Source organism: Chrysochloris asiatica, unplaced genomic scaffold, assembly GCF_000296735.1.
Source record: "Chrysochloris asiatica unplaced genomic scaffold, ChrAsi1.0 scaffold00367, whole genome shotgun sequence".
Taxonomy (NCBI): domain Eukaryota; kingdom Metazoa; phylum Chordata; class Mammalia; order Afrosoricida; family Chrysochloridae; genus Chrysochloris; species Chrysochloris asiatica.
The window spans coordinates 878,579-896,476 of record NW_006408885.1 but is presented as its reverse complement, the minus strand read 5'-3'; the positions used below and the strand labels follow the sequence as shown (position 1 = coordinate 896,476).

The following is a 17,898-nucleotide window of genomic DNA, read 5'->3' as shown; positions in this document are numbered from 1 at the left end:
GGTTTGGGCCTCGGGTGGGTGGGTTGGGTCTCAGGGGCACTGGGCCTCAGCAACCTGGCTGCGCGGCGGGTTGGGCCTTGGGGGCCCTGGACCTCGGCAGCAGTGGGTATGTGATTTGGGCCTTCTTTGGGCCTGGGCCTTTGTGACCAGTCTGTGGGCAGGTTGGGCCTCAGGGCAGGCCTTCGCCTCAGTGGGAGTGTCTGGGCCTTGGGAGGGCCTTGGCCTCAGTGGGCAGGCTTGTGCCTTGGGCATTCCTGAGCCTCGGTGGCTTGGCAGAGGGCTGGTCTAGGCTGTGGCTGTAGAGGGCTGGGGTAATGGCTGGAGGGAGGCAGTGTCTGTATTTGATGACGTAAAGAATACGTCTATCAGTCTCTCTGCACCGTGAGTACCCGAAATTTCCTGATATCCGCGCCGATATCCCTCTCTATTTGTTCAGCTTTGTTATCCTTTTCTCTGGAAATGCAGCCTCCTAAGTGGGGTTGCTCTTGCCCTGCATTCCAGTGTCTGCAGGGGGCAGAGGCACTTGGGTGCAGGGTGCAGAAGTGGGAGCCGCGTGCAGGCAGGCAAAAGCTTAAAATGCCTGTAATTCGTCAGCAATTTGATCTTTTATAAAAAAAACAAGTTCAGACTGTTGAAATATAAGATCTTATGTTTGTTCAAAGGCTGTCTGTCTGCTAGACTGAGGTTGCCTATGTGCGATTCTGCCCCTTTTCCCCAGAGACTTTCCTACCTGGGTTGCCTGGTCAGGGAAGCGCCGTGTCACCGATCCTCTGTATTAGACTCTTGATCGTCTAACTTTGCCATCATATTTCAGTGAGACAAAAGGCTTCAGTTCTTTTTGTCAAAAACTTTTTCAGTTCTCGATTATTGTGGCGCTGTGGTCTAATGCATCAGACTGCAAAGTCATTTGAACTGTAAGGTCGGTGGTTCAAGTTTACCAGCTGCTCCTTGGAAACTCTATACAGGGTCACTATGGATTGGAATCACCTCGACAGCACTTAACAACAACAACAATGTGGCACTGTAGAATAAAGCATTGGACTGCAAGGTCAATTTGAACCTCAAGGTCAGCAGTTCATACTCACCAACTGCTCCTTGTAAAGGGACCCTGTACAGGGTCGCTATGAGTCAGAACAAACTCGATGGCACTTAACAACAACAACAACTTCTTCAAATGCTGTCATCTGCTGCTCTAGTTCCAGAAGGCTTTCGTTGGTTACTTCTTTGACACAGGAGTCGAGTAACTCTATAACATCATTTTTACTGTCTAATTTCAGTTGATTGTGTATATCAGCCACAGCTTTCCTAACCGGTGATGTTATCAGTTGTAAACTCCTGAAAAGCATGTGTGAATTGAGGACTCAATTTGTTCCATGCTTCTTTCATATTTGACTGCTTTACTTCATCCCAGGAATAACAAATATATTTCATGGCATCGTTTGTTGTTATGGTGTGCCATCGAATCAGTGCTGATGGACTAGCTGCCCTGGATAGGTTCTATAGCACTATGGGAGCAGAAAACTTCATCTTTTTCCTGTAGATCGGCTGGTGGATTTGAACTGCCAACCATGCGGTTAACAGCCCAACATGTAACCCACTATACCACTGGGGCTCCTTTATGGCATCCTAGATGTTATAATTCCTCCAGAACTCCCTTAAGCTCCTCACCTCATCTCGGGTAGCCCTGACTGCTTGTGAAAAAGTCTGCTGTAAATAATAGACCTGCAAGGAGGCTCTGATTCCCAGATCCATTGACTGAAGTAGTGATGTGCAGTTGGTGGGTAAAAATACGCCCTTTACATAAGGTCTTCTAAACTGTTTGGGTGTCTGGGCTCATTGTTAAGCACAAAGAGAATCTTGGATTTTCTTGGCCAAGCAATGATGTTCAACCCAAGTCTTTGCATTTGCCTCCGAATAACAGGAAGACGTGCCTTAGTGATACCACAAAGTGCTCTCGGATTCAGGAGCAGTACACAAAGGTTTGAGCTTGAAATCCCTGGATATATTAAGTGTTAATTATGTTAGGTGCTTCTGAGTCAGTTCTGACTCATAGTGACCCTGTTGTTGTTGTTATGTGCCATAGAGTCGGTACCGACTCATAGTGGCCCTGTACAGGGTTTCCGAAGCTGTAAATCTTTACAGGAGCAGAAAGCCTTATCTTTCTCCCGCAGAACAGCTGGTAGTTTTGAACTGCTGACCTTAAGATTCGCAGCCCGATTTGTAATCACTATGCTACCAGAGCTCCTAGATAGAACAAAATGAAACCCGGCCCAGTCCTGAACCATCCTCACAATTGTTGCAGTGTTTGAACCCATTGTTGCAGCCACTCTGTCAGTCCATTGGGTTGGGAGTCTTCCTCTTTTCCAATGACCCTGTACTTTACTAAGCATGATGCCCTTTTCCAGGAATAGGTCCCTCCTGACAATATATCCAAAGCATGTGAGACAAAGTCTTGCATTCTGGCTATATCTCTTTCAAGTTATATTTGTTTGTTCTTCTGGCAGCCCATGCTAAGTCAATATTCTTCATCAACACCATAATTCAAACGTATCAATTCTTCTTGGTCTTCCTTATTTATTCTCCAACTTTCAAAAGCTTATGAGGTTATGGGAAATTACCCCCAGGCAATAAAGTTAGCTTTATGTTCTGGTGTATTTTTTTCCTCTTTCAAAAGGTAGGCCTTTTCAGACATTCCTCCTCTCACCTCCCAAAAAAAGTAAGCCCATCTTGTCTACATTAAGTAGTTTATCTGGGAAACAACCTTCTTCCTCAGTAATTTTCCCCCCAGCACTTCAAGAAAGTCATTTACAGCATGTACATTGGCCTTCACCTTGCATTTAAAAATTTCCCTCACTGTGAAACAATTGAACTGATCCCTACTTAAAATAATTCTTGATCACAGTCACCTTCGTTTGCTGCATATGCAACCTTTAAGTCATTTAAAAGGCTTGCAACCTTATGGAAAATGTAAAGCTAACAGGCATATTATTACTGATTTTGATGTCTAACCAAATTATCAATAGCCTTTCCATTTCAGTAATTAAACCACGGCACTACTTAAGTGATAATTGTAGCTTTCACTGGGGCAGAGCTTTTCACAGGCTCTATCATTCTCACTTTAGCTTGGAAATTGTTTCCATCCTTGAATAACAGTAGCCTTCCCCCTCTTTCAGATCACTGCACTGACACTTCATTTTCTATAGTAGTCTTCCTTTTCTTTGATGCATCACCAGCACTTGCATCGGATTTACCCTTTGGAGGCATGGTTAGCGGGTAAATAAGAGGAAAACTTAAGCCAAATGCAATTACACAATCAATATAGGCGTAATGGCAACATGACATGACCTGAAAAGGTGGATGGTGTTCTCCTACCTCAAGCCTGCCAAGTAGCGCATGCATTCCTTATTACGTTATTGTATTTAACTCAAATGTGTGATCTGCCAGGCTTTATAGCAGCCCTGGTCAGGAACCCCATTCTAAGAACTACAGCAAAGCAGCAACCTCTCACCTGTGGTATGTGCTCAATACATAGAGATTGGGTGAAGAAATGAATGAATAACAGCCAGGTTGGCCTTTCCCTGGCATCCAGAGCCCTTTAGGCCCCTCCATACTTCAGGCCATAACCCTGAAACAAGGGCAGGGCTGGAGCAAGGAGCAGAACTCTCATGACCCAGGCCTGTGGACAAACTCGGGGTGCAGGGCTCTCTGCATGGCTACCTTCCTGAGCCAGAAAATGAGCTGGCTGGAAAATGCAGAAATGTTAGCCAGCCTCCTGGATGCACGTTTGAGGCCCCAGGTGGGTTGCTATAGATCTAGCCTTCGCTGCTGACCCAGTTATACAAGCAACTGACCCTCCTGAGTGGGTTAGCACAGCTTCTCACCCCAGCCCTGAGAGGGGGTGAATCCGCCACACTTTGTAAATAAGTGCTTCTGCTGGCCCAGGGGTGGGAGGTCACCAAATGCTGAGCTCTCCTTGGGGTCAAGGAGGGACAGGTGCCCACCAGCCTGGGATTGTGGCCAGTGGCAGGAAGAGGAGTCCCAAGGGACTGGGGTTTGTTCCTACTCCAGGTCCCTGACTTGAGACACCCAGCTTCTGAAAACACCAGCAGTTACTTAGGGCTTCCTCTGCGTCATATTCCAAGTGTCCATGGTGGAGGGCAAGGGGAAGCAACCACAAGAGACGCCCAGAATAGCAGCCCCTTTGGAGCTAGCAATTAGAGGGCTAGACTGCTTCCACCCAGCCCATCCCTGACAATTGTAGCCTCAGCCAGTAATCACAGGCCAGAGAAACTCAGGTCCTGCAGGAGGGCCAGCTGGCCATGAGCGGTGGGAGATGGGCCCAGGAGGGTCAGAAAGGAAGAGAATGGAAGATCCCTGGGTCCAGTCCTTGACTCTGGACAACCAGAGGCTGGGGTCTGAGGGTAAGGATAGGCCTCAAACACAAGCTCACACTGCTCCCCAAACCCCACCCATGACCTGCATCCTCCACACCCCCAGCCTCTCTGCACAGGCAGACCAAGGAAAACCAACAGGCCAGCCCCAGTCTGCGTAGCCAGTGAGGGAGTCTACAGGGGTCGTGGGTAAGTCATATGAGGACTGGCTTCTACACTGAAGAAGGAAAGAAAAAAGAGCAGGTTATAGAGAAAGGAAGAGAGAATGGGGAGGGGGAGACATGATGGAGGGTGGGAAGGATGGGGGAACCAAGAGAAATAGAGACAGAGAGGGAGACAGAAAGCCACACAGAGTCGCAGACTCAGAAGGAAAGACTGAAATAGCCCCCAAAAGTAGGCTGGGTTTGCTGCAGGCGATGGGCTGTCCACCATCCCCGTCCAGAGTCCGGGACTGGATCCAGGGGTCTTCCATTCTCTTTCCTCTGGCCCTCCACAGCTCATTTCCCACCCTCCATGGCCAGCGGTCCCTACCTGAGCATCATCACAGGGCCCAGCCTTAGGAACCATCTGAGCCCTGACTCCCCAGTGGTGGGCAGCACGAGGATCTGTGGTGCCTGCCCCTGTTGTGCATGGCATCCTTCGCCATTATGGGAGATCTTCATCTGAACCCAGAAGTCTGCAAACTGGTGTGAAGGGGCAGCGTGGGAAGCCGTCTGTGGCATAGCCAGGACTCACAGAATTCTGGGGTTCACAGGCACTTCCAGATGCTTCCTGAGCTCTGGACCCTGCTAAATGCTTTCCATACACTGGTGCATTTGAATTACCAGTAAGAAACTATTACTCCCATTTCACAGATGGTGAAACCGAGGCTCTAAGAGGCAAAGACACTTGCCCAAGGCTTTCTAGCAAGTGAGTTCCAGAAAGATGATTTGAACCCAGGCCTCTACACCAGTATCCATGTCCTTGGTACCCATTCCGTCCTGCCTTTTGGGCATCACCTTTGGCCATGCTTGCTGCCAACACACTCTGCCCATGGCCCCCTACATCTGCACAGCCGCCTCCTAGGCAGGTGGTAGTCTCCTACCATTTTGCTGACTAATGATGGAATGACAGCTCGGGGAGGGGGAATAACTTTCTCAAGGTCACAGGGTGGCAAATACAGGAACTAGACAGGTACATGCGTTACACCATAAGACCTGCTGTGCCAAATGAAACCTCACACAGAGGAACAGAAGCACAGCCATTCTTGGTACTGCAGGTCTGCATGCAGCCCCTTGTAGGGGTCAGGGACACTGGTGGAAAACCACTTGGTGACTGCCACGTGATCAAAGATTACAACACATGGTTCCTGGTTAATAAGTTCCGTCTGGTCAGTGTTTTGAGAGTAGACTACTGGGGGGATGGGTGGGAGGCTGGGAAGAGCCAGGCCTTTAGGACACTGGGCTCCAGGGTGAATCTGCTCCTGTTGGCCTCACCTCCATGGTGCCCTGCCTCCACTGGCCTTGCTTCTGAGGTCTGCTCTGAAAGAGCCTTTCCAGAAGATCAGGCCATGGCCATCAGAGAAACAAGCTGGGCAAGAGCTTCACAAGTCAAAAGTAATTCTGCGACTTGGACCCAGAGTCAGTGATGTAGCCACAGAGGACTAGAGAGTGAAGCGTCCAGCGGATAAGAAGAGAGGGCATATGCACAAGAACACCCACACTTGCAGATAATACCCACTTGACCTGGCTTCAATGACCGGATGATCAGAGCTCAACCAGAAGAAAGAAGAGGAAAAAAAGAGTAATCTGATACAATTTGATGAACTTGACCTACACTTATGGATGTAGTAGCTCAAAAGAGGGAACAAATCTTTACAGCAAGGATCATTCCCACCCCCTCCATACACAGAGTAGACAGGGATGGGCAATTTGGACATTGGCTACCCAAAATGGGGGAGGGAGGCTATAAAGGCAAGAAGTGACTGGCTTACAAGCTTTCAAGAGGGAACCTAGATCCACAGGGCATGGAGGAAGGTAGAATCTTCACTGAGTAGTATCCAGTCTGTCTAGGTGGGGCTGATGAAAGGAAATGCAGATATGCCTCTTAAGATATAATAGTGAATAATTGTTATAAAGACTGATTGTGAGGGTTGGAAATGTAAAGGTAGATGTTTTGTAGTAAGGAGGGGAGTGATTAACTTTACAGTCTAGGAGCGGAGGTCCCTGGGACCATCAAGGGAACAGAGAGCGGGACCCTACCCAGAGAAGCAGTGATGCCTGAGATGGAGACAGAGATGATGACATGGAGAGATGGAGCAGTTGGGGACTTTAGGTACAGAGAGGAAGAGGGGCTATGTGCTGATGACCGTGGGGGCAGGCTTGTAGTGTATACCCTTTGGTTAGTTGATGATGCATGGAGGAGATTGTAAACATGGCAATGAAATGATATACAATAGGATGAATGTAAAACTAATGTTCTCCTATGTAAACTATCACGTAATTCATAATAAAACATAAAAAAAAGGTAGCTATACATATGAAACTAACAAGATGGAATACACAGAAATCTAATTGTCCATATTTTTTAAATGAGACAGTGGGAAAACTCCATATTATCAGCTAAAACAGGAAAGACTTTGTCTCTCATATCTGGCATTGTTTTCTTCTATGAATTGGAAGGAACTTGGTGGCATGCACCAAAAGCAATGACAACAAAAAAAGCAACAGTAACAAAAACACTATTTGCACCACATAAAGTTTTAAGGAATTAGTAAAGTATATAGTTTTAAAATCAGCTTCTTCATATTCTTAGTCTGGGCATCCATATTTTTTCCTGTTTCTTGTTATCATTAGGTTCCATTGATATGGTACCAACTCACTGTGCCCTTGAGCACAGCAGAAAATACACTGCCTGGTCTTGTGCAATCCTCATAATTGTTATAATTCTTGAACCCATTGCTGTGGCCACTGTGCCAGTCCATCTTGTTAGGGATCATCTGTGTTCTTCTGACCTTCCACTTAACCTAGCATGATGTCCTCCTGCCGAGGTTGGTTACACTTAAAATATATCTGAAGCGTGGGAGACTAAGTCTAGTTAGCTTGGCTTCAAAGGGGAATTATAGCTGTACTTATTTCAACACAGATTTGTTTGTTCTTATGACAGTCCATGGTATTTTTATATTCTGTTTTCTAGCGCTTAAGTCAAATGCATCAATTCTTCTATGATCTTCCTTATTTACTGTCCAACTTTCACATTGCATGAAATAACAATGTATTGCATTAGGTAAATCTGCTACATAAGACTGCTTTAAAGTGTTGAAGAGCAAAGCTGTCAGTTTGAAGACTAAGGTGCACCTGACCCAAGCTGTGGTATTTTCAATAACCTCACATGCATGTGAAATAAGGAAGAACACAAAAGAATTGATGCATTTGAGTTATGGTTTTGGAGGAGAATATTAGATGTACCATGGGCTATCAAAAGAACAAACAGATCTGAGTTGGAAGAAGTACAGCCAGAGTGTACCTTGGAAGCCAGGATGGCCAGCCATTGTCTCTCATACTTTGGACATATTATCAAGAGGGACCAGTCCCTGGAAAAGGATATCATGTTTAATAAAGTGGAGAGTAGGAGAAAAAGAGGATGACCCCCAACAAGATGGATTGCCATAGTTGCAGCAGCAGTGGGTTCAGCCATAGCAATGATTGTGAGGTGGGCACAGGAGTGCACAGTGTTTTGTTCTGCTGTGCATAGGGTCACTATGAGTCAGTAACAACTCGATGGCACCTAAAATAACAACAACAACTCTCACATGCATATGAAGCTATTGAAAACACCATGGCTTGAGTCAGGCATACCTTAATAAATAAAATTTTTAAAAAAAGTAATTCTGCGAGAGAAATAAGAGGGCTGTCCACTTGTATTTATGTTTCAAACTCTATGCCTTGCACTCTACAAGCCACCTGAAATGGAACTACAGTGGGGTCATATCATTCCTGGGTATAGCCCTGGCAGTTCTGACTCTGACAGATACCGGGAACCCCACTTTGCCTCCTTCCAGAGACCCTCCACCAGGGCAAGCTCCTTGGGCTCCCCACAGGACAGCCTCAGAAGTCTTCTTATTTTCCCCATTTCTGTTCCCCATCCCAGAGTCATCCCCCCAGGTTGGTGATCTTAAAACCCACTGGCTAACAACACATTCCAACCGAATCCCGACCCTTCATGCGTATTCACTAGGCTTCAATCATGGTGGCCTTACTGCTGACCACTAATATATCGGACCTGTCCCATCTCATGCCTTTGCGCTAGCTGCTCTCTCTGCTTGGGGCAGTACCCCTGGAACTTTCTTGTGGGTAGCTGCTTCTTACCCTTCAGATCTCAACAAGAAGTCTCTTCTACAAAGAGCTTCTCCAATCATCATGCAAAATAGCCTCCCTTTACTGTAGCATTGAGGACCACTGAAACCATCTGCTGTAGAGGTCACCCAGTAACAATAAATATATATCTAAAGACTAGCCACAGCCACCAGGAGAGCATGCATCTCAGCTCTTAACCTGTGATTCAAGACCATTCATGAGTGGGCTCCAACTTACAGTATCTTTCTCATTGTCATTCTACCACTCCCTCTGATGTGTGGCACTGTAGATTAAGCATTGAGCTGCTTGCTAATCACAATGTCAGTGGTTCAGACCCACCAGCTGCTCCTTGGAAACCCTATACAGGGTTACTATGAGTTGGAACCAAATTAACGATACTTAACAACAACAACTCAGTCTCATGAACCCCAAACTCTGCTCATAATACACCCCTTAACACACCAGGCCATTTCATTCTTCCATGATTTTGTCTGTGTTACTCCCTCTGTCTCTAATTGCTTTTCCTCTTTTTCTTACCCAGTAAACTCGTATGCAGTCTCCAAAGTCCAGCCTAAATGCCCCTGCCCTGTAAAGTGGAAAGGATAAGGAGTTTGCAATTTAGACTGGGACTTAAATTCTGACCCCCACACTTTCTTAGCTAGAGCTCACCAGTTGCTCCTCGGAAACCCTATACAGGGTTGGTATGGGTTGGAACTGACTTGATGGCACTTAACAACATCAAACACTTTCTAGAAGGGAGACCTTGAGCAAATCCCCTTTTCTTGATCTCTGTCTGCACGATGATATTGTTGTTGTTGTTGTTGTTAAGTGCCATCGAGTCGGTTCCGACCCACAGCGACCCTGAACAGGGTTTCCGAGGCTGTAAATCTTTACGGGAGCAGAAAGCCTCATCTTTCTCCCGCGGAGCAGCTGGTAGTTTCGAACTGCTGACCTTGTGGTTCGCAGCCCGATTCGTAACCACTACGCTACCAGAGCTCCTATTCCAGTAGCTAATGCTACTGAACAATTCCACCTTTCTCACAGTGCTCTCTGGGGGCCTGGAAGGTGCCTCTGGGCTCTGGACACACCAGTAGTGCCTGAGAATAGATGGTAGCATGGTACAGGTCCATTGATTCCACCCCAGCAGCCACTTCCCCTCGTTCTCACTAACCTCACCCTTGATTCCCCTTGAGCATCAAATCCACCTCATACTTTCATGAGGTTCTGGTTGGTGTCCTACTCCCATAACTGCTGAGGTAGGCATGTGACCCAGGCTTAGCCAATCAAAGCATTCTATCCCTTCCTGCCACATCAATTGGATCAGAGGTGGAAAACATGTGAGCCTGTCCAGGTCAATGAAAATGCATCCTGGAGATTGGTTGGAACAATTAGTAAAGACTGGGACTGCTAAACTAATGGAACTGCTGGTGGCCTGCCTGAGAGTGAAGCCACCACAGACAAAAGTCAAACCTAGAGTGGGAGACATGATTTAAGCCTCTGTATCCAATATCCAGCCATGCCTGAAAGTAGTTACAGGACTTCTCAATTGTATGCACAGAAAAACTCGGAAAATTCCATTTCTGGCTTAAGTGAGTCTTAAGTGTGTTTGTCCTTACTGAGATAGTCGCAGATGTTTCCCAGGCCCTGATTCCTCACTGTGAATGACCAGGAAGGGGGAGGGAATCAGAGTATGCAGACGAGGGCAAGAGAGCTCAAGGACAAACTACAGGCTAGGGTTATCAGCTTCAGCTGGGACTGCCAATGGCTGAGCAGGAGACAGTGACACAGAGCAGTGGGACTGGGACAGTCTGCCTGCTCAGGCCTCCTCCAGCTGCTCCAGACCTTGTTAGGCCAAGCCCATCAGTCCTAAGTGATCCACCTCAGCCTTAGTAGCTTGGCTCCCCAGTGGTCGCTGAGCACTCTACACCAGTCTTGCCATGGTACCTGTGGGCTGCTACACTGGCCATCACAGGCCCTGTGCACAGCATCACGTGTGTCCATGCAGCCCTGGGTACCAAGAAGCCATTGCACCAGAGACAGAAAGACAGATCACGTGAGCCTGGGGCCTTCCCTGGAGACCCTCTAGAAAGGATGCTGCCAGAGAAGATTTCGGATAACACACACCTCGAAGAAGAGTTGAGCTCTGAGAGAGAGATGTGGTTTGGAGAGAAAGAAGGACAGTCTCTAGCCAGAAAGGGAGGTAGGTGGGGAAGCTGTAGGATTGGATGGACCTTCCCCGCTTCTCCTTCTTCTCCCATCCTCTTTCCACACTTGCCCCTCCAGCCCCCTGTTTTAGAATCATCTGGCCCTGAGAGAAACAACAATGACTGGGACAATCTGCCTGCTCAGGCCTCCTCTAGCTGCCCCAACCATGCCCCTGACTTCTGCACTGGGGACTTCGGAGGCCATGGCTAGAGCATAAGCAAAGATGCTCAGCCCCTGCAAACCAGGAACAAAACCCTCAGAAGGTCTCCAGGCAGGCGTGGTGGGTTCTTTCCGCAAAGGCCCATGTGAAACCGCGTGGGCTTTAATGCAGCATCCTGTCTCTCTCTGGAGGTATCTGGGAGGGATTGATTTTAGAGTGGTGATTTTGGTAGTCAATATGAAAAATGGAAGCTCCATGAAGTTTCTTTTAAGTTTGATTCCCTGCTGCCTCCTTATGCCTGGAGAGAGAGCTGTCACAAGCAGGTGCTCAGTGAGCACTTGGTTCAGGGAATAACCTGGCTCTTGGTGTACATACTCTGAGGGTTGAGCACCTGGTTGAGGGTACAGCCTAGGGTAGTAAGTACTTGATCAAGGGATTGCTCCAACTCTCGGAAGACCAGCTCCACAGATCCTAATGACAGCAGCCGCCACACCAGACAAGGACACACAGAGAGAAAAGAGTTTGAAGGCGGACAGGGTAGTGACCATGTTGGGACAGGAGGGTCCTTGGAAGCTGTCCCACCTTCCCTTGGGGTCTTCTTCATCTTCAGGGTCCTGAACTAGGCTGGCATTGATGGTGGCATCTGGGGGCTTAAAAGACACCTTCCAGGCCTGGACTGGCTGCTTCCCTGGATGGGTGTGGCAGGACCAGGCCTACATTAGCCAGGAGCCCTACCATTAACACACCACAGGCTTCTGAGGTCGGGAACTTTAAATTGTGGCTTGGGAGGGAGAAGAGAGACAGTGGGGAGAGCAGGGTTAGAGTGAGTTTGTCTGATTAACTCTTGCTTGTCTAAAGTTACTCACAGAGCTATGGTGGTTAGTGCCAGGTCACTGGGAAAAGTCCTCTAAAGTCCATGAGAAATCTTGGAAGACCAGAGATGGGGAGAGTGAGGTTAGAGAAAAGTCCTGTCCAAGTGTAAGGGGACCAGAAGCAAGCACCAGGAAGGGCCTCCCAGACCAGCTAGAGTGAGGCCAGGCTGCTAGGTGGGAAGGTACTGACAAAGGGCAGATGTGTGGCAAGGCAGATGTGTGGCAGCCCAGATGACAGACATAGATGGGTGAAGGCTAGGAGAGGGCACTGTGGGTCCCTGTCTCCAATACCTGCTATCCTTTTCCACGAGCTTTTTGCAGGTAGGGAAGAAGGTCAAGTGCCTTTATTTATGTTTCTTCTCTCAAACCTGGAGAGATGTCTTGCAGCAGAAATAGATAGGTGTTCACAGAGACCTCCATGCTCACAGAGGCTCGTAGATACAGTGTCCCAGCATAGCCCACTCCCTGCTGCCTTGGGTCCTGTCTCACACCCACTGGGCTGAGCCCTGCCCTGTCACAGGCCCTGAAGAAGCATAAGGAATGACAGAGACAGTTTCAACCACAGACACCAAGATTCCTGTGGTCCTGAATATCTCAGAGTCTACATGGGCTACTCTCTCTCCTCAGCTCTGCTGCCCAGACAGCTGGCCAGCTCATGGGCAGGGTTGGTGAGGCAGAAAGAATGACTGTAGCACAGTCCATGAACATTGGGCAGTGTCCAGGTTGTGTCCAGACGTGGTGGCAGGGTGAGTGGGCTGAGACCTCATGAGCACTGATGAGACCTCCTGAAACCTGCTTACCTGGGCCCTGGCCAGACCCAGAATGGACACAGCATCATTCCTAATCATGATAGCTAATACAATGAAAAGGCTTTGTACTATCCACTACCTCACTGATGTTTATTGTTTACTGGTCCAGTGGTGAGGATTTTTGTTTTCTTTACATTGAGATGTAATCCACACCAAAGGCTGTGGTCTTTGATCTTCATCTGTAAATATTTTAAGTCCTCTTCACTTTCAGCTCTGGTAGCGTAGCGGTTACTAATCGGGCTGTGAACCTCAAGGTCAGCAGTTTGAAACTACGAGGGGAAAGATGAGGCTTTCACTCCCATAAAGATTTATAGCCTCAGAAATCCTGTACAGGGTCACTATAAGTCGGAACTGACTCCTCGGCACATAACCACCACCACCACTTTCAGCAAGCAAGGTTGTATCATCTGTATATTGCAGGTTGTTAGTGAGTCTTCCACCAATCTTGATGCCACATTTTTCTTCATGCCAGGATTATTTGCTCAGCATAGAGGTTGAATAAGTATGGTGAAAGAATAAAACCCTGTCGCACACCTTTCTTAATTTTAAACCATTCAGTGTTCCCATGTTCTGTTCAAACGACTGCCTCTTGATCCGTGTACAGGTTCCTCATAAGCACAATTAAGTGTTCAGGAATACTCATACTTTGTAATGTAATGTTGTCCATAGCTTGTCATGATCCACACAATCAAAAGCCTTTGCATAGTCAATAAAGCACAGGTATGCATATGCATGTGAAAGCTGGACAGTGAATAAGGAAGACCGTAGAAGAATTGATGCTTTTGAGTTATGGTGTTGAAGGAGAATATTGAAAGTGTCATGGACTGCCAAAAGAACCAATAGATCTGTGTTGGAAGAAGTGCAGCCAGAATGCTCCTTGGAGGCCAAGATGGCCAAACTTCATCTCTCATACTTTGGACATATTGTCAGGAGGGACCAGTTGCTGGAGAAGGATATCATGTTTGGTAAGGTGGAGGGTCAGAGAACAGGAGGAAGAGCCCCAGCGAGATGGATTGGCAAAGTGGCAGCATCAGTGGGCTCAAGCATGGCAACAGTAGTGAGGTTGGCTGAGGACCAGGTTGGCCCAGGCAGTGTTGCATACTGTTGTACACACAGTCGCTATGAGTCGGTACCAACTCGATGGCACCTAACAACAACAACCTCCATGAATTTCACCTTTCCAGAAGACCTGTGAGGAAGAACTTAAGCATGCCCGCCCATTTTATAGGTAGGTGTACTGAGAGGAGAAAGAAGAAGATCCTGGTGTAGTGCTGCAGGATAAAGCACTGGACCAAAAGGTCAGTTTGAAATGCAAGGTCAGCAGTTCAAACCCACCAGTTGCTCCTTGGAAACCCTATACTGGTCGCTATGAGTCAGAACCAACTTGACAGCATATAACAATAACCACACGAAGCCCTGTGGGGAAGAATTTTGTTGTTGTGAAATGCTGTCTAGTCGGTTCCACTCATATCGACCCTATATAGGGTGAGTGGCTGGTGAGTTTGAACTGCTGGCCTTGTGGTTCAATCAGATCTCGCAGTCCAGAGCTTTATCCCACAGTGTCACACCAGGACTCTGAGGAAGAACTTAAGCACCCTCATCTTACAGATGGGAGTTGTTGTTAACCACTGACCTTGCAGTTCAAATGATTTTGCAGTCTGATGCATTAACCCATAGCACCACACCAGGACTCCACAGATGGGAGTATTTAGAGGGAAAAGAGGTTACCTAGCGTAGTGGTTGTGAGTCAGGTTGCTAATCTCATGGTCAGCAGTTTGAAACTACCCGAGAGGCTGTGAATGAAAGATGAGGCTTGGAGTCCTGGTGTGGCGCAGTGGGTTAATGCACTTGACTTCAAAGTCATTTGAATCACAATGTCGGCGGTTCAAGCTCACCAGTCACTCCTTGGAAGTGACTATAGGAGCTCTGGTAGCATAGTGGTTACGAATCGGGCTGCTAACCTCAAGGTCAGCATTTCGAAACTACCAGCTGTTCTGTGGGAGAGAGATGAGGCTATGTTCACCCATAAAAATTTACAGCCTCGGAAACCCTGTACAGGGTTACTATGAGTTGGTACCAACTTCACAGCACATAACCACCACCACCATGGGTCAAAATCAACTCAACGGCACAACCACAATAACAAAAGCAGGAAAATGGTAGAGCTGGTGTCCGAACCTAAGTATTATAGAATGACACTTTTGTTTTACCCACCCCTACACCCCTTCTCAGGACCTGGATCCAGTTGGGCTCTTCAGTGGGCAAGTAGGGGGGTGGGGCGTTGGCGGAGAAACTGAGACAGCCTCATCTCTTCAGCCACCCATCGATCCCACTTCTCAAGCACCTATCCACACTGGAGCTATTCCTTACACGCCTCATCCCACCCCCACCCACCCCAATCCAACAGTTCTACCAGGAACCCAGGTCCACACACTGCCCAAAGCTGGGGGTTGGGAGTGGGAGGAGAATGGGAACATCCCCACCCCCAGCTACACATACAAGGAATAGCAAACAGCTGCAGAGGCCAGGAACACAAAGGTCAGCTGGGAGCCCTAGGCAAACAGTGTGGTCAGCGGTTGTCTGACTGTGTCCACTCCTCCCCTACTGGTCTCAGTTTCCTTGTTTGGGAAATGTGTAGAATAGCAATTGGGCCCACCACACACTGGGTTCTTGGGAGGTTTGAGGAGAGCATGTGAGTGAAGACACAGTACCAGTCTTGCCTGGTCTAAGGAGTCATATGTGGCTGCCTCAGTTTCCCCAACTAAGCCATAAGGTGGGTAAAAGGGAGCCCCAAGTCTTTCCCAATGTGGACTTCAGGTGAAGCCAGGAGCTCCAGGGTACATGAACGGGTTGGAAAGCAGCATCACTCATTGGGCAGATGGACAGCTCTCTGTGATAGAGGAGCGACCACTTTCCCGTCCCCCACCCACTGCTTACACGAGGGGCATCCAGGGCACTAAGGGGTACTTATTGTTGTTTTGTGCCGTCGAGTAGGTGCCAACTCATAGGGTTTCCGAGGAACAGCTGGTGGGTTTGAACTGCTGACCTTGTGACGCACAGTCTAGTGCTTAATTCTACAGTGCCACACCAGGAGTCCCTAGGGGATGGGGGTAAAGTTAAACAGGACCTTTTTTCCTAGGTTGGCCAAATGCCCTCCGCCACCCACATCTGACTAGGGGGTGTGTGTTAGGGGTGTATCTCCAAGGATAGACTGATAGGCCAGAATGGTCCCTTCTACCAGGCTGGGGCATCGGCAGAGGCGTCTACTACGTTAGCCTACCAGGGCCACACGGTCCATGCCACCCCCACCCCAGCTCCGGTTCTCCTCCCTCCCTACGTGCCCTAGGGGCAGGCCGCTGGTCGTCCAGAGTTGAGGGTAAGCGCGGAGGCCTGTCTGCCCGTCCGTGCTGCTGAGGGCTCCCCAGACACTCACCGGAGCTCAGGGCGCGGTGCGCGCACGACAGAAGCAGGAGCGCAGCGCCCAGACACGCGGCCGCTACCAGGCGCCGCCGCCAGCTACGCCTCCCCATGCTGGGCCCCGCTGCGTTCTTCCTTGACAGTGCTTGGTGGCGGGCCACAGGACCCGCCCTGGGATCAGCCCAGGCTGATGACCTGCGGCGTGTACCAAGGTGTGGGGGTGTGAGGGCTGATCAAGAATGGAGCGCAATGGATGGACCCCGGCTCTTGAGTTCTTAAGACTGGAGCCCTCTGGGGACTGGGTCGGTGAGCGACAGCCGTTCGGGCGGGCTCTGCCTCCTATGAACCCCGCTCCACACCATCATTTGGGGCATCCATCCAGGCCGCGAAGGGCGGAGACTGGGTGGGGGAGTCAGCGCATCGACTGTGGGATTTTGCCTTGTGATCTGGGCAACCAGTTTGGCCGCCCCCGTCAGTTTGTCCTGGGTACCCCACATAGCCAAGAAGCACAGTCTTGAGTTAGTGCTGCGGGGAGCAAACCCTTGCAGGCACAATTCCCTCCCAGATAGACACGGTGTCTCCTTTCCTCTTTGTTGGTTTACATGTCAGGGGCCCAAGGGCTTAGCTGGCTTAGCCAAGGAAACGGGGGTCCCACTCCCCTTAGGCCCCATTCTCATTAGATTGTCCCTGGAGTGCTTGCTTGCTTTCTGAGTCTCCAGGCCCTGCCTGAATCTTGACCCCTTGCAAGGAGGAGAGGTGGGATCTCAGCACATGTTCCCTCTAGGCTTCAATCCTGTTGTACCTCATCCTGTCACCTAGAACTACTCCAGGCACCAGGGACCTACAACTCCTTGAAGACACTGTGGGAGGGGAGGGGGAAGGGGATGTTTAGGGTGGGAGAAAGTACCCTTAGTCCTTTGGAAGATAAAGCATCCAGTACCCTGTGGGCACAGGGAGACAAGACTTGACCCATGGTTCTGTCTCTCACATCAGGCCACCAGAGGGTGCAAATGGCAGTGTGCACATATACACAAGAACATGTTTGCTTATGCGTGGTTTGTCATGTACATATATGTATGAGGTGTTCATGTGTGTGCATGTGTGCAGTGAATTGAAGCAGTGAGTAAGACACTGCATTGAACTTCAATGTTCTAATTGCTATTAAAACATTGAGTTAATTCAAATCCTCTGGTGCCACTCACCTTTGTGTGTACAATTGGTTAATATTGGTTAATAACACCTTACAGGTGAGTTAGATGTTTGGTGCTTAGCACTCAGCTATGGAAGTGCTTGGCATTATAGATTCATTTGTTTTGTGTTTACAAGTAACCCTGTTTTGTGTTAACAGTGGTGATACAAAAATTTCTTAAGACACATGTTAACTTGGGTGATGGGGAAAACAATATACACCACAAGGGAGGGTGACAGAGGAAAGATGAGGTGGCAGAGGACACAGAGGAGCGCAAGAGTTAAAGTGAATAGATGCAGATACTGGTGGGACATGGAGGGGGTTGTAATCAGTGTAATGACATGAAGTGTATGATTTGTTCAATATGGGACTGTAAGCCTTTACTCTAATTCACAATAAAGAGTTTTAAAAAAATTCTTTCTATTGTATTATTTAAGTTTAAAAAGGTTACTGATGAAAGAATATAAAATACTTACTGATGAAGATCAAAGACCATAGCCTTCAGTATGGATTGCATCTCA

The 17,898-nt window shown here is 48.3% G+C and overlaps 1 protein-coding gene across 1 annotated transcript in view; it reads right to left on the bottom strand.

Annotated features, from left to right (window-relative positions):
• Positions 1 to 16,301, bottom strand: part of CHST13 (carbohydrate (chondroitin 4) sulfotransferase 13) — a 39,678-nt gene extending 23,377 nt beyond the window's left edge. The window contains exon 1 of the mRNA XM_006876223.1: positions 16,205 to 16,301. Within this exon, the coding sequence (XP_006876285.1) occupies positions 16,205 to 16,301 (97 nt within the window). The remainder of the gene's footprint in view (positions 1 to 16,204) is intronic.
• Between the last annotated feature and the right edge of the window lie 1,597 nt (positions 16,302 to 17,898).